Source organism: Cyanistes caeruleus, chromosome Z, assembly GCF_971803275.1.
Source record: "Cyanistes caeruleus chromosome Z, bCyaCae1.hap1.1, whole genome shotgun sequence".
NCBI classification, from domain to species: domain Eukaryota; kingdom Metazoa; phylum Chordata; class Aves; order Passeriformes; family Paridae; genus Cyanistes; species Cyanistes caeruleus.
This window is the reverse complement of record NC_141732.1, coordinates 79,833,284-79,849,808: the sequence shown is the minus strand read 5'-3', so window position 1 is coordinate 79,849,808 and position 16,525 is coordinate 79,833,284. Positions and strand designations below refer to the sequence as shown.

The 16,525-nt window shown below is 47.8% G+C and overlaps 1 protein-coding gene and 1 long non-coding RNA gene across 9 annotated transcripts in view; one reads left to right on the top strand and one right to left on the bottom strand.

The window, feature by feature from the left end:
• ZBTB7C (zinc finger and BTB domain containing 7C) overlaps positions 1-16,525 on the top strand; it is a 150,448-nt gene that overhangs the window by 56,793 nt on the left and 77,130 nt on the right. For all 8 annotated transcript variants that reach the window (XM_086870085.1, XM_086870079.1, XM_086870084.1 and 5 more), the window contains one exon: positions 2,244-2,340. Coding sequence is in view for 4 of the 8 variants with exons in the window: in XM_086870079.1 (XP_086726205.1) it covers positions 2,289-2,340 (52 nt within the window). In the remaining 4 variants the exon portion in view is untranslated. The remainder of the gene's footprint in view (positions 1-2,243; positions 2,341-16,525) is intronic.
• Positions 744-8,589, bottom strand: LOC147648624 (uncharacterized). Its single transcript, XR_015281224.1, has 2 exons — positions 7,921-8,589; positions 744-2,745 (listed from the first exon to the last, which is right to left on the bottom strand). It is a non-coding gene; the product is annotated as an uncharacterized LOC147648624 (long non-coding RNA).

The following is a 16,525-nucleotide window of genomic DNA, read 5'->3' as shown; positions in this document are numbered from 1 at the left end:
CCAAATTATTCTGCGATTCTAATCTATATGTATATATGTTTTATGTATTTGCCTTTTTTCCCCCACAAGCTCTTCACCTGTATTTATTTCTGCTTTTAATTTTTTTCTACTGATTTGGTCATGGAAATTGGCAAAACCAGTGAGAAGAGCAGTTTACGGGCAGGTGATTGGCAGTAATTCAGTGTGCTCTGCTATCCGTATCATTAATGAAATGGGCTGTGAGCCCACCTCTTCCACCTCACCCACCCTAGGTACATCTTGGATTTGCCTCTCCAGGATCCTCTACTTCAACCATTCTTTATTTTGGGATGAGGAGTTGGATGCTTCAGGAACCCAGTGCCAGCAGAGCTGCAGCTAATGCTATGAGCCAAAGACATGGGACCCCCTAGTTCCCTTCTTCAGCTGAGGCAGTAATTTGGGATGAAAAACGCTCCATTTAGGCTACTTGCTTTTTTACACTAACCCATAGGAGGACCTGTGCCTTGCTTAGGATATCCCTCACCTATGACATAACCGGGATACAGTGGGTTTGTTAAAATGTCCTGTCTCTCTGCATTCTGGAAAGAAGATTTTCTATTAAACCTTAGGGAAATTACTGGCCTTGTTAACTAGTGTGGAAGTAATGAACCACAGCAGGGTGACTCGGGAGATTTGGGCCCTCGCTTCGTAAGACTGCATTGTTTCTTCAAATGAGAGAAATAATTTAAGCAAACAAACGAACAAAGAATTTCTGGAAATTAAAGTACGGTACAAATGGGATGATTTGCTCATCCTCTGTTTAATAGGAGTGATGCAGTGAACAATTGTGTGGTCGACCTCAGAAATCTATCCATGGTAACTAGTCACAGGAGAGAAAAATAGACAGCCTGCCACCAACTTGGTATTAAAGTTCTATTTTCCATTTTTTCCATGGTTGTGGGCCAGTCAGGGACTTTCCATGAGCAATCAGCACAGCAGAAATCCCCTTCTGCTCCCTAGCAGCCATCTCTGCTCAACAATCGAAGGTGCTTTTTGTACTGGTTTTGGCTCAGGTGGGATTTGGTCCCAGTTTTCAGTGAGAGTAGGCTGGGGCAGATCCTTCCTGCGAAATGCATCCTGCAGAAACAGAGCTGTCATAGAGTCACAGAATGGTTTATGTCGAAAGGGACCTCTCAACCATCCAGCTCCACCTCCTGCCATGGGCAGGGTCACCTTCCACCTGACTGCCTTGTTCCAACTTGGCCTTGCCCCTTCTACCCCATGGTCGAGGCGTGTTTGTCCTGGGGTCTGGTGAAGAAACGTCGCCTTTGGTTTTGTCACCTCAACCAGGTGCTGGGTGTTGAATTCCTGATGGGGTTTTTTGAGGTCTGTGCAAGCCTTGCACGACCCCCTTGGCTTTGGGCAGGTCCTGCAAGAGCCCAGAGGAAGGACAAGAAGACGCTGCTAGTCAGGAGTTCAGAAATAAATACAGCAGAAATACTGGGCCTTCAGGCTCGATGGTGTGTTCCTCAAAAGACAATTTTGGAAGGGATCACTGTGCTTTTGTTCTTCCATTAGGCAGCTGAGGAGAGAGCATTGTTTTCCTCCCCTCATCTGTTCCCCTTGTAGGGGAAGAAGGAGGACTTGGCCACCCTGAGCCGAGCATCCCAGGGGATCTCCCAAAACAAAGGGCTGTGTGGAGGAGGATATCGTCATCCTGTCCCCGTCATCCCCTTCCCTCCCTTCACCCTGCCCTTGGCACGGCCATACCCGCCCGGGGCTGGCACGCTGGGGAGCACGGGGAGGGGAATGTTCCTTGTCTTCCTCCCTGGAAACCCAGCTAACTTCTCTGACCTCCAGGTTTACTGCTGCCTGTAGGCTTGGTGAGGCAGCCCTGGGGTTTGTCTCCTGCTGGGAAGGTGTGTGGGTCCTGGGATGGTGTGGCAATGTAATGTGTGCAGGTGTGGTGGCTTGGGTAACGCAGCACTCCTGAGGAATGTCATGTAGCTGTTTCTGGATGTGGATTGGAGCTCTGTGGACACATCCCAGTGTAATTTCTGTCCTGTGTGCTGCAAGCATCCATCCTGATCTGCAGAGAAGGCCTGTGGGTTGGAGAGCATCTCCTCAGCCACGCTCTGTGTGACCCTTGAGTTGATTCCCCCTACAGGAAAATGTGGCTGGCACATGGAGCTGGAATGGTTTTGGGTTTATTTTTTTAAATCATAGGTTGTCTAGGTTTATCTGCAAATAACTGGACTAACACCAACCTGTCTTGTTTCACCTAGGCTCCAAGCCTGACCCTGCTGAGAGCCCCTGAGACACTGAACTCTATGAGCGGAGATCACTTGACTGCACTCAGCACCTTTCAGGATCAGGCTCTAGGTAATTATTCTAATTCTCTGCCTGGATGATAGGGGAAATTTGCTGTTTTGGGTTGTACAGACCATCTGAAATGACATTCCTAGTTGTTTGTCCCATGAACCTGTGAATCTTTTTTTTCCTGCTGAAGGCTGCCAGTCTTGATCAATGGCTGGGCACTACAATAAAACCACTGATCCCTCAAGCATAAAGCAGAATACCAGCCTTGCTTCCACGGGATGGTTGAAGGAACCCTAAAGACCATCTAATCTATGCCCCTTGTAATGGGATGTATTCAACTAGACCAGGCTCCTCAGAGTCCCATCCAACTCGAATATTTCCAGGGGTGAAGCATCTTGGATCACCATTCTCGTAACGGTCACCAGCTCTTGTGCTTGGGAGGTTCTCCTGAACTTAACTTGCAGAGAGCTGTAAAAACAAGCAATCAATATCAAAAAAAGGCATTGATTCCCATCAAAAGCAGTCAAAGGCTTAAAATACCAATATTTGTTGGCAAGGATGCTGGTTCAGATCAGGCTTTTAAGAATTGCTCAGAAACCTATAGCTGCAGGAGCCTGCTTTTTAAAATAAACCCAGCATCTTATTTGTCTGGTTTTACAGTAGCTTCATTCTCTCCTCCAGACCTGGCCTCACTGTTGTACCTTTGAGGAACTTTAAATCCTTGCTCCAGGGTGGATAGATGGAAATCAAAGAGCCTGGGGCCTGGCATTGTCCTGCTCTGCTTCATGGAAATATGTCAGCTTGGTGCCTTGCCTGGGGGGTGTGGGTAGGATTAGACCCAAGATTTGTGCTTTTATCCCAGCGAGGCCAGCTCAAGCAGAGAGCATGAGCTCTGGAGGTGATGATCTCAGCAATGGGTTTTAAGAGGAGTAAGAAGGAAGCCAGCAGGATGCTGTGGATGTTACTGTGAAGAACTAAGGATGAAGGATTTCCTGTAGGACTGACTTCCTGAGTGAGATGACATTCTGTACAAAATTCTCCACACTGACAGAAGTATCAGTCAATAGAGGGTTATAATTTTTAACCTGATTTGCTGCATTTTTCCTCAAGTCAATAAGAAATGGCTCCACACTGATTTCAGCAGAGGTTAAAACCCAGCTCTCAGATCAGAGTGGCACGAGGGCAGAGCGTCTCGCTGCCCACTCTCCCAGGGCATCTTCTGTCTCTGCAGGAACAGAGGGCTTTTCTCCATCCCTTGCAGCTCTGTGTGCTGACATTTTCAGGACCCAGGCAGGAGGACATTGACTGGGTTGTTTCCTGTTTTGACAATATCCATTTCAAAACCTCTGTAACACAGCTTTGTGCAGGGAATTAGAGCACCACATCCCATGTCCTCCTCCCTTGAATATTGCATTGTGGAGCTAAGCTCATGTTTCCAGTGGGGAGGGAGAATACACAGGTCATAAAGCAGGCTCAGAAAGTGAAAGAGAGGAAAATGAAGAATGAGAAAAAAGAAATACGTTCACCACCAGGGCTGCAGTGCAATGTTTTTCGTATCCACTCAGAATTTGTGGGAATGGGGTTCTCCCTCGGTGCCAAAAGTCATATGCTTTGTGTTTAAACTGCTGCTGTCAAAGCTTGGAGAATAACTAAAACAAAAAGGTTGCAGGTCAAGTGGATGTTTTCCAATTGACTGGAGCTCAGTATAAATCCTAGGGAAGGAAATAACCCAGCAAACATCCACCAGTCCTGTGTCCCCTGCTCTGGTGCTGGCTGCTGGTGGCAGGTCCTACTGGGATGTGCCAGTGTCAGGCAGCTGTCTCAGCACCCCCAAACAGTCCTCAGGCAAGCATCGCCTCCCCAACAAATTTTTGTGCAGATTTCAAATGCAACAGAATTGGATCCAGATTTGATCTAGGTCAGCATTTAGGAGGGTCAAGAGGTTGCTTCAGCTGAGCATGGAAGGTGGGAAAACACCTGCCTGTGAGGAACCTGGGCTGGAGGCTCATCCTAAGCCCCTGCAACACATCTTCAGCCGATGGCTAGTGTTTGCAGCTCTAAATTCAGCAGTTTTGGGTAGGCAACACTCCAGGGGAACATCAAGGCAAATGTGTCTCTGCCATCACTTTGCATCGCCCCTTGCAAAGTCCCCACCGAGGTTTTGGCGTGGCCAATTGCTCTTCCCTGAGCTGTAACCTGAAAACAGGGATAGATAAAGGCAAACTGTTCTGGGAGCCATGCCAAGCCAAAGGCACCGAGTTGTTACGAGATCCGTATCTCAATAACAGATTTTTTTTCTCTTTATCAGCTTTTAAGAGAAAATATGGTGTTTCCATGAGCAGATTGGGATCATCCTAAGGAATGGAGCTCTCCTTTGAAAATTGTATTGCTTTTATTACTATTATTTTAATATTAATAATAATATTTCCGCAATGAAGCCATATATGAGAATGTTATTTGTGTAGGAACTGGAAATGAACCTGAAATGATCAGCGTATTTTTTAAAAGCACTTTACAAGTCATTTGGCTTTGGAAAAAGTACAACTATCCATCAAAGCAAGGCTTGGGGATAAAATAATTAGAAATCACACAACCATAGCAAAGGAAGATTAGTGCTAAAATTAGAAGCCATGAAGTTGTTTTTAGATTAGGCTGGAATCTGGGCAGGCTGCTTTATTGTAGCCTGTTACTTTAAAAAATACTTTACTCACTTTAAAAGGTGAGAGGTGTGAATTGTCTGCATTTGGTCATGTCCTAGTGGAGCTGTTGTGAATGTTAGGAGGGATAATCTATGAGGTGAATTTCAGGGAAATCCTTAGGGGATGGAAGTGTAGTCCCATGTGACCAGCTGCTAAGGGGCTGGGTTCAGTGTTGAGCTCAGCCCACAAGGGTGTCCCTATAAATTTGGTTTGGGAATTTGGCCCTAGTTTTGTTTCAGGGTTGTGGTGGCCAAATACTCACATTGCATCCAGAAAAGGTGGTGGTATGGCTCGAATTGGGAATTTAAATTGGAATTTCCACCCATAGGTGGGATGGGTGTGAGTTGGAGCTGCTGTGGTCCCCAGACCTTAGCTGTGCCCTTGGGGGCAGACAGTGACATCAGATGGGCACAGCCCATGGAGTTTCATCACTTTGTTTTTCTGCTGGACCTCCTCAAACATGAATGGGAATGAATCCTCTATCAAACACAAAATTGATCAGAGGACAGATAAGGAGAGCTGGGGCTGCTCCCCTGCACAAGTATTCAGGCTCCAGGGAGAGCTGAGAGCCCCTGGCAGGGCCTAAAGGGGCTCCAGGAGAGCTGCCCAGGGACTGGGGACGAGGCAGGGAGAGACAGGACAAAAAGGAATAGTTTTACAGCAGCAGGGGAGATCCAGATTAGATTGAAGGAGGAAAATTCTTGTGATAAGGGTGGTGGGGCCGTGGTGCAGGGTGCCCAGAGAAGTGGATGTTCCATGTATCAATCCCTTCAGGAAAAAGGGTCTTGATACTAAAGCCCTTCTGGTACAGCTGGAAGGGTGTAACACGAGCAAGAGGCTGGAGGACAAGGTCAGGCACATCCAAGTGTTTTCACTGAGGAAGATGCCAGGTAGAGATCCCTTTGCCCAGAGAAAGGTGACTTCTTCGGGTCTGATGCCTTTAGATTTGGAGTGGGGGATTTCTGGGATAGAAACCTGAACTTTGTGGGATGTGCTGCCTAAATATGGGTATAATTAGGTGTACCTCTTCCCTTGGTCCAGGCAGAGGTACCAAATGAAAGTATCTCAGGTTCCCTGCTGCCTGGGAAGCACCAGACCTGTTGTGACCACCCACAGCATCTTTCCTGTACTTGTATTTCCCGGTGCCTGCAGGGGAAAAGTGGAGTTGAGCGGACTGCCTGCTCCCCCCAGAAAGCTCCTGCTGTGCCTCCAGCTCAGTGAAAGCAGGACAACTCCTCATCGACTCTTTGTAGCCCGAGAACAGAGCCTTGGAAAAGTCCGGCAGCGGGAACTTTACTAATTCCAGCTAATGACTCCGAAATACTGACTGAGGGGAACAATTGCGCATCATCAAAAGTCACAGACAAAAGAAATGCACTGCATTGTAATAGCAAACGAAGCTGAATTTGATCTGATGAAGCACCTTTCATATTCCAAACGTTTCAAAGCCCTTGGCAGAGTAATGAGCTGCATGCTGACAGCGGGGCTGCTGGACTGGGCTTTATGTGACCAACAATAGCCAGCACAGTTGCTGGCAGAGGACTGCTCATGATGGGAGAAGGGATGGATGGTAGCTGGCATGTTGGGGTTATCCTGTGCTTTCCTGGTTTTTTTTAGCGCTGTTGGATCTCTGACTAGCATTTGGATGGGCACTGGAGGTGACCAGGCAAGAAACGTTGGTCTTTCTTAAAGGAGGGCTTGGAAGAAAGATGTAGACAGTTTTTAGTAGGGCCTATAGTGAGAGGACAAGGGTTTATGGTTTTAAATTAAAAGCAGGGAGATTCAAACTAGGAATGATGAAGAAGGTCTTTATGATGAGGGTGGGCAGGCCCTGGCACAGGGTACCCAGAGCAGCTGTGGCTCGTGGAAGTATCCAAGGCCAGGTTGGACACTGGGGCTTGGAGCAGCCTGGGATGGTGGAAGGTGTCCCTGCCCACAGCAGGGAGTTGGAACAGGATGTTAAGGTCCCTTCAATCCTAACCATTTCAGGATTCTTATTGAAGAGGGGTGGAGAAACATGTTAGGAAGCACATGAGGATGCCTTGCTGCAGCTGAAAATAGACCTCGGCCTCCCAGGTCACCATCAGGCCCTCTAATCTTGCGGTCCCCATGACAGTTTCATGAAGGCCCACATACAACTTCAGCTCTTTAATTTTAGCTAAGCCAGAATAGCATTGGTGCAGCTGTGGGAACAGATATCTTAGTCCTCAGACTATTTCTGTGGCAGGGAAGTTTCTTGCCTGCTGCGAGGAGAGGAAAAGGTTAATTGCGTATTTTTTTTTTTCCTTTTTTCTTTCCATTTTTTTCCAAAGAGGAAATAAATGTACCTACCCCACCCTAAGGGGACAGCACAAATCTGTCAGCCCTTGTCGGGTGGGGGCAGGCAGCTGGGCTGTGTTAAGGAAGTCACCCTGGGGAGGGAAGGGTTCGGGCATGGGTGGGGGGCCTTGGCTGCCTGCCCAGAGCTGCAGGCAGAGAGGGGGCTGCGGTCCTGGGCTGCATTCGACAAGGCTCTAATGCTGTCTGCAGAGCCCTAGAGTTGCAGAATGGTTTGTGTTGAAAGCAACCTTAAAGCCCCTCCAGTGCCACCCCTGCCATGGGCAGGGACACCTTCCAGTGTCGCAGGCTGCTGCAAGCCCTGTCCAGCCTGGCCTTGGACACTGCAGGGATGCAGGGGCAGCCCCAGCTGCTCTGGGCACCCTGTGCCAGGGCCTGCCCACCCTCCCAGCCAGCAATTCCTTGCCAATATCCCAGCTGGGCCTGCCCTCTGGCACTGGCAAGCCATTGCCTGGGTGCTGGCCCTGCAGGCCTTGTCCCCAGTCCCTGGGCAGCTCTCCTGGAGCCCCTTCAGGCCCTGCCAGGGGCTCCCAGCTCTCCCTGGAGCCATGGGACTTGTGATGAGTTAATCTCACCCAGGGTTGGAATTGAAGATCTGTACGCAAACCTGGTTTGGTGTTAAAAGATACGCTGAGGGGTGAAAGAGATCTTGTCCTGTGTGACCCACATCCTTCACTGACATCTTCCTTAGCTCCCTGCTAACCAAGACAACTAGATTCCAGTTAGCTTCACAGCTTTCCTGGAGGAGCATGCTGAGCTGGTGTTGGGTTTGCTGCATCACCCCCATCCCAGCAGTTAAGGGAGGGTGGGAAACTGAGCCGCCTTGGAAGCCTGGATCCTCCTCACTCCATCTGTGTTTCCGTGCACTCCAACTGGGTCGGGCTGGTGCCATGGCAAGACTTCCTCTTGCAGACAGCAGTCTTGCATGCTGTCATCCTGCAGCAGGGGCTTGATGATGTGCAGATGGATTTACTTTCCTGTTTCCCTTCCTGTCGGCTTCATGCTGAGGCTGGCCAGCCCTGCTTCCCAAGCAGGGATATCTCAAGAAGCCAGCATCTCTGTCATGACCCAACCTCGTGTAGGTGTTGTGCTTCCACTTCTAAATAAATGCTCAAAGGAATATATAAAGAACCAACATTTTAAGCTTCTCTGAGAGTTGGTTTCAATAAAAAAATTACACAGAGCCTATCCAAATCTTTCTTTGTGTGGTTTTATATCAGCAGGGCTGGTGTGAGCAACCTGTGCTCATCATCTTCTGAGCACAGCAGGAGGCTCTGGGTGCTCCTGTGCTCAGAGAGAGGAGCAAGGGAAGGTGGAGTTGATGTTGGTCCTGGTGGTGTGTTTGAGGTGGATTTACATCCTTACACTTTGCCAGAGGGATGCTTTGCCCATGATCTTGTTTCAGCTGTATGTTGTGGTAGGGACAGGAGGGAGGACATTAGGAAGGGAAGTGCTGGATTTATAATTCCAAGCCAGCACTGTTTGGTCCAGGAGAGCATCAGTGGATCCTGGGTGCTGTTTCCCAGAGGAGGGGTGGATCAGCTGAGCCTGTGCATCCCTGTGGAGCTGTGGGAAAATGCTGTGCCCAAAGGTGAGCCACAACCCTGGGGCACAGGGCGCTCTCATTGCCCCCTCTGACACAGCTCCAGGGCAAGGGGCTCATCTGGATTCTGACAGATAGGTTTCCTTGCCTCCTCTCTGGGATTCTCCATGTGTCTGAGCTTTTAATATCACTTCACTCTCCCTCCCTACATACCATGCCCCTGTCCCAGATGTATTTGTTTAAGTGGCTTTAATTAACTTACATTTTCCTGTGTGTGACAGCTCCTTAAGGCTTTGGTAGCTGTTTTCTGTCCTTCCACAGTTGTCACTGACATGTAGCACTTTCCCTGCAGACCAGCTTTCAAGCCTACCGTGATTTTCCCCTGCTCTGTGGAATTATTTTAACATACTAAAGGAAATGGTTTCCATGTGAGCATAGTTGCACACTCTCAATTGATTATTAGGTATGATTTTCCTGATCCCTGCTGGTATCTACGAGGATTTTGAGCAAGGAAGCCAGAGAGGCATAGGATGATGGCTTAGGTCAAACAGATTTATCTTCACGAGTGACAAGACTGATAACTCTGGAGTGGCATGGCTACAGGTGTTATCATTTGGGTGTCTCCTCAAGAGTGAAGGTTAATGTCTTGCCTCTACTGATCCATCACAGTGTTATCTGCAGGATTTACTGGTCTTCCCGTGCCTTTCCAGCAGCAGCAGGTCCAGTTTTCCGGAGCTCCGAGCAGTGTGCCTGCTCCCTGCTCGCAGCAGCTGTAGGGATCACGTTGGCAAGCTCTTGCTCTCATGGACTTGTTTGAACTCAAAGTCAGGGATAATTCCTGCTTGCCACCGCATAGTTTTGTGCTTCCCCAGTGGGATGGGCTGGGACAAGCCCAGGGGTTGAGTGCTCTGCCAAGGGAAGGCATCACACGATGGTTTGGGTTGGAGGGGACCTCAGAGCTCATCTGGTTCCACCCCCTGCCATGGGCAGAGACACCTTCCACTATCCCCGGTTGCTCAAAGGAATCAGGCAGGTGGAGGCAAGACAAGCCTTGATCCTGCCTTCCTGAGGATCACCCAAGAAATCTGACCAGGAGGATGGAAAAGAGCAAGGAGGGACTCAGATCTGAAGTAAAATCTCTTGGGGAAAAGAGAAAAAAAAAATAAAAAAGAAAGAGCAATAAATCCAGCAAATTAAAATGAAAAGGCAGCTAACATGAGTGACAATTGTACAGCATCAGATAACGCTGCATCCTGAATTCCAGTGGGATAGGAAATATGAAGCAAAAATCACTCAGGTGCTTCTAGATAGCGATAAGGAAAGCAATTCCCATTTACCGGTAGAAATAAAATAAGAGGTTGTGATAAACCCTCCATGACTAGACTGGATTAGGGCTCTGGCTGTGAAAATTCATTACAGGCATGCAAAAGAATGCGTATCGTGCCAGCTAAAGTGACTACAAACACCATTTATTTGGGGAAGAGACGATTCAGTCAGAATAAATAGGTTTCTTTCAAAGGGAAGGGAGGGTGATCTGACACAAATCTATATTCCTGCCTTGTCATTTATTATGCAAATAAGTCTCACACCTCTCTAAGACATGAGGGATGAGTTTATGTTAGAGTTTTATGTTGGAAGAATGATCTTAAGCTGCTCCAAGGACTCCAGACCCAGGCTGGGGTTTCTTGCACACAGTGGCAGGAGATGCTGATTTCAGGAGGAGTTCTGATGACAATGAGGGCCATGCAGCTAGGTCAGATGTTTTCAGATTTCCCATAAACAAACCCATTCCTTCACATTTTTTCCTACTGTTTGTGATGCTTTACTTATGATTATTTTATTTTATTTTATTTTATTTTATTTTATTTTATTTTATTTTATTTTATTTTATTTTAGTTCTATTCTATTCTATTCTATTCTATTCTATTCTATTCTATTCTATTCTATTCTATTCTATTCTATTCTATTCTATTCTATTCTATTCTATTCTATTCTATTCTATTCCATTCCATTCCATTCCATTCCATTCCATTCCACTCCACTCCACTCCACTCCATTCTATTTTAGAGTCACAGATCACAGAATGTTTTGGGTTGGGAGATTTTAAAGATCTCCTAATTCCACCCCCCTGCCATGGGCAGGACACTTTCCACTAGCCCAAGTTGCTCCAGGCCCCATCCAGCCTGGCCTTGGACAATTCCAGGGACCATGGGGCAGCCACAGCATATGTGGGAAGTACCTTTTCTTGCATTTTCTAGTATTTTATTGTACTTTATTGGCCCATTCTCCGTAGGATTGACTATATATGGGGGTCATGTGCAGAAGGGAGCCATGGTGTATTATCTATCCTTGCCTTCAGTTCTCTTTTTTTTTGGCATCAGCACCTGTTAGAGCTGCATCGCTCTGCTGGGCTCAGTGGAGCAGGACACATTTGAGGTTCAGACTGAGGTGGTTGCAGGTGACTGCAGAAGCACTTAGCCTGATATGCAGGGACCAAAACGTGACCTAACACCTCCTGTTCTAGCAATTGCATCTCTCAGGACTCTAATTTTAGAAAGAGAATTGAGCTGGCAGGGGCCACAAACAGTGGATGAAACCCTGATGTTCTGTTTGGTGGAGAGAGGGCTGAGCCAGTGTTAAAAGAACGAAGAACAGCAACAAAAAAAATGAAACAGAAAAATATCTCTGGAAGGTTTTTCTTTTCCTGACAAAGAGGTTGTAATTTGTGTAGTTGTATTTTGGAAAGATTGCTGATGAACCATGTGGTCCTGAATTACACACGTGTGAACAAAACTCCAGGGCAGGGGAATCCTGACCCACAAATCCACCAAGCTCCCATCTCTGAGATGGACTCTGAGCTTGACTCAGGACACGGGGTTTCTTTCTCTAAGGCAGCATGGAAGGCAGGGGGATGCTTGGGGAGTAGAAGGATCCAGGTGGGACATTGTACAGCTGTAGGACACACAGAGAACCTGGATTGTAGCAAAACACACTTGAAAGACTTCCCTAAATGTTTGATCCCGGATCCTGCTCCATCACAGCCAGTCAAGGTATGTGGATTTCTGTTTCTGGTGATCTTAAGAGACTGGCACAGTAGGTGGCTTATGGTGGGGATAAAGGGACAGGGGACAGGTCCTTGGATGAGCAGGAAGGACTGACCACCCAGCCTCTGCTGCAGTCAAGAGAGGGGCAGTGCACATTGGTGTCTTATTCTCCAGGGATGTTTTACTCTAGTATTTTGCTCTCAGCATTTCTCTGGTGCTGGGCTGGCTGGGCTCCTGCAGCGATCTGGAGAGATTCTGCTAATGGGATCTGACCTGATGGCTTTGAATGTTTTAAGTAAATTAAGCACAGCTGCTAGGAAAATCCAGTAACCTTAACAGCACCACAGCTCCGTTGTCTGCATTGTAATTACAGCGGCAACCACTGGGAAGTTCTGCTTTCTGGTTTACTTTTAAATAACTTCTGAGCCACCCTTTGATCAACTACTTCATCCCCAAGTCCTGCCTGTCCTCTCCCAAGGTTTAACCCTTGCTGTATCTTTAAGCATCTGTCTGATCACAGTTTCAGTCAGTCACAAAGGCAAGCAGCTGATTGCAAAAATTACTTTTTGTCCCCAAATATATCTTGTAATTTCAAGCTGAGGGAGAATTTTAAGCCAGAGCTTACAGGGTGCATGAAGGCTGCAGACACTGAGTGGAGTTTTATGGCCCCTGGAGAAGGGGAACTTGAAATATGCATATTTTTGTTATGCTTTAGCCAAAACCCTTCGTATCCCTGCAGAGAAATGGGTTTTCTGTCACAGTGACAACAGTGAAAGGACTTAGATTTATGTAGGAAGCAAAATTAGGAGCCTAATTAGTTTTTCCCTTGTCAACCCTTGAGTGCAACTCATGCTTGAAAAAGTAAATGGTCAGCTCATGGCACAGGCAGAGCTGTGTGCTCCTTCTCTGCATTAAAAGCTCACACCATCTTCTCTGTAGGAGCTGCATGGGTTTAAATTCCTGAAGGATGCCCAGGATTAGGGAAATGACTTGGGGTATTCCTTCAGAGCCTGCAAAAGGGCACAAAACCAGCCATGTTTTAAGAATGTCCCAGTGCAAGGAGGTTTTCTCAGCATTATGAGGTGCTGGTGCCACCTCGAAAGCAGCGTGTTCAGGGCACCAGAGCTGCTGCAACCGAGGTCATGTTGTATTTGATTATATAATCACAGAACGGTTTGGGTTGGAAGGGATCTTTAGAGGTTCCATCTGTTTCCATCTCCCTGCCATGGAGGGACACCTTCCACTATCCCAGGTTGCTCCAAGCCCAATCCATCCTGGCTTTGAGCACTTCCAGGGATCCAGGGGCAGCCACAGCTGCTCTGGGCACCCTGTGCCAGGCCCTCAGCACCTTCATCATAAATCAGGGTTCTGGCTTCCCTTCATCCTGCTGGACATGGGATGAATTGTCTCACAGAGATCTGAGGGTACATTTTCCAGCTTGTTTTCCAACCTGATGCCTTCTCTTTTCATCCAGGCTCTGCAGGACAGGCAGATCCCAGCTACGGTGTCCTGCTCTGCTCTCTCATCTGCTGTCAGCAGCACGTTGTTTTGTGTCTGCCTTCGAGAGCAAAGAGGGTGCCTGTGCATGTGATTTGGGTGAAAACACTGGCTGAGTGTGATTGAGGTTGTAAAGTTTATGAGATTTTGTGTTTTATGGTAAATTTTAAATTGACACTGCAATCAGGAGCATTAGGGTCTGTAAAGGAAAATCAGTGTGATGTATTGCAGAGCAAAAGGTAGTAATTTCCTCTCTTATATTGATCCTATCAACAGCAAAGAATGAAGCACCTGCTTCTTGGAGGACGGTTTTTGTAATGTATTCATTTTATGTAATTATGTAATTTTATTATTTATTATGTGGGGGTTTACCCCCCTTTGCTGCCTTTCCCTCTCCCCCCATTTCTAGGAGGGTGTGATGCTCTCTTACCTACACTTCACACCTATAGATTTCAAAGCCCTTTCCAACCACAGCTGTCATTGTTGTTTCCATTTTCACACAGGAAGGGGAAAACTGAGCACTGGAGATTGGAAAGGATGTCAGCCCAAAGATGCAGCCAGGTCACTCCTTCTGAGCACAATCCACACACTCAGTTCTTTCCGAGCTGGGAGGGATGATCTCAGGGCAGGTTGTTTTGTTGTTTTGTTTTTGCTGGAAGAAACAGTCCCTTGCAATAAAAAAAACCCCAGCAGTAATCATCCCAAACACTCTCCTAGGCAATGAAGTGTCCATGTGTGCCAGGGCATGGCAGAAATGCCTTTTCAGAATATGTTTTCCGTGTGGGATTTTCTGCAGGGGCGTGGGTGACTTGGCTCCCGTGATTCTAGAGGGCATCTCCAGGGCACTGCCCTGTTTGAGGCAGCACAGGCTTTCACTGAAGCTCAGGAAGAGTCTGGGGAAGTCAAAGACTCTGTAGAGCATGTGAAGGAAATGGTCAGAGGCCTCTGGGAGGAATTTGGGGGTCATCTGGGTATGAAAGGAGATGTGAGATGAGCTCTTTCCTAGACTTAGACCCATTACAGCTGAATCACAGCAAAGAGGTTTTTTTATGATGTTTGGTTTTCAGATATGCCAAGAAGATTTAAAAAGAACTGATTGCAAAAGCCATGGGCATTTTAAAGTAACATATGATGGGGATTTCTTGAAGATGCTGTAATACAGCCTACTGTAGCAGCATCTGCTTCCCAGATTAACAGAGGGTTTGCAAACAGCACTTGGGAAGCAACCTCCAAGATTATTTCAAAATCACAGAACAGATTTGGTGAATGATTTATGATATGGATTTGCACATCAGTTGTTCTTTCTCCTTTCTTTGTCAAATTTATTTGTTTCAGTCCTATTATGCAGAAGGCACACAAGCACTGGAACCATCCTGGATGTGCCAGGATTGTGCTGCTCAGCACAGCAGGGGCCTGAGAGTGCAGAGCTGCAGGGCATCCCCATCCTATGCAAATGAGTTTTATTTTGGAGCTGTTAAATCCTAGACCAGGAGCTGGAGGTAGGCTGTAGTGGCAGACAGAAATACTAACTTGGTGCCCAATCTCCTTTTAGAGTCAGTGGGTGTTTGGCCAGTGGAGCCTGGAGGGTGTTTCACACCCCAGAAGAGATGCTGAAGTTTGAGTAACTAAATGGCTCACCAAACACCCAAAATCGTTCCAACTGCAGTCCGTGGCTGCTGGAGCAGCCACCACATGTGTAGTCACAATTCAGCTGCTGGCCATAGGTGTCCATTTTTACACTAGGACACGTTGCTTAGTCTCCATCTGTCAGTCAGGAGGGATGCAGGTCCAGGGTTTTGTCTAGCAAAGCCAGGCAGGGGTTTTGGATAGCTTAGGGAGTCCAGTGTAGCAACGAGAATCTGGATGAAGGTGACTAAAGCCAGGATCTGCATGGGCTCCCCAGCTGAGATGCCATAATTGGAGCTGAGTCCTACTTGCTATGCCTGGTGGGACTGGTGCAGGATGATCAGGCTGTCCTGGGGGGTCACCCCCTGGCCTGGACAAAGGGGAGGGCATGCCCATGGTCTGTGCTGGCTGTCAGCCCAGGGCAGTCCTGTGCTTCAGGTGAGCTAAATTCCAGCTGCTGGGTGGTCAGGGCTAGAGCATGGATGGCAGCCTTGGAAGTCCACTGGAAATATGGGGGTGCTTGTTCTGTTGAGGGTTGGGCTATTCCCAGTGTAGGCACTCTGGAGAAATCTGTGGTGTCCTCAGCATGGACATGGACCTGTTGGAATGTCCACAGATGCTCCGAGGGCTGGAGCTGCTCTGCATGAGCCAGGCTGGGAGAGGTGGGGGCGCTCACCTGGAGAAGAGAAGACTCCAGGGAGAGCTCAGAGCCCCTGCCAGGGCCTAAAGAAGGCTTAGAAGAAAGATGGGGACAAAATTAACAGGGTCTATTGAAATAGGATAAAGGGTGATGGTTTTAAACTAAAGGGGAACCAACTGTTTGGAAGAAGTTCTTTACAGTGAGTGTGGGAAAACACTGGCACACGTTGTCCAGAGAAGCTGTGGATGCCCCAGTCCTGGAAACATTTAAGGTCAGGCTGGACAGCATTGTGAGCCACCTGATCTAGGTGAAGATGTCCCTATTCATGGCAGGGGGGCTGAACAAAATGGAATTAGGCCTGTAAAGGTCCCTCCCAACCCATACTGCCCTGTGATTCTGTGATAAAGGCTTTCATCATGTGGGCTTGACCTCAAGGGCAGGACAAGCATTCTACATCACCAGTTTATTTGGAAATCATCTTTCCCAGCCCAGCAGCTCAGCCCAGCCAGGTGATGAGGAGGTCAGTGTGCTGAGGAGAGGCAGAAGCTTCCACTGCTGGCAACACGTGGTGAGAGGAGCGGCCCCGCGAGTGAGCTGATGTGGCACGTCAGTGATGTGTTCAGGGAGGGTAATTAGAAACCTGAGTGTCATCTGCAGGAGGGTGTGTTCGAGGCATTCTGCAAACCACCCCAAGAAGCTAAAAGGGACCTTGTGGCTGAAGGGGAAGCCACAGGCAAGCCTGGTTGATTCGTAGCTTCTCATCGCACGTGTGTTTTGGGAACGGGAGAATGAAGCCTGGCTGCTCTCTGCAATGCCCATCCTATTTTGGAAACTGCTGCAAGAGCACCAGGACATCTTCTGG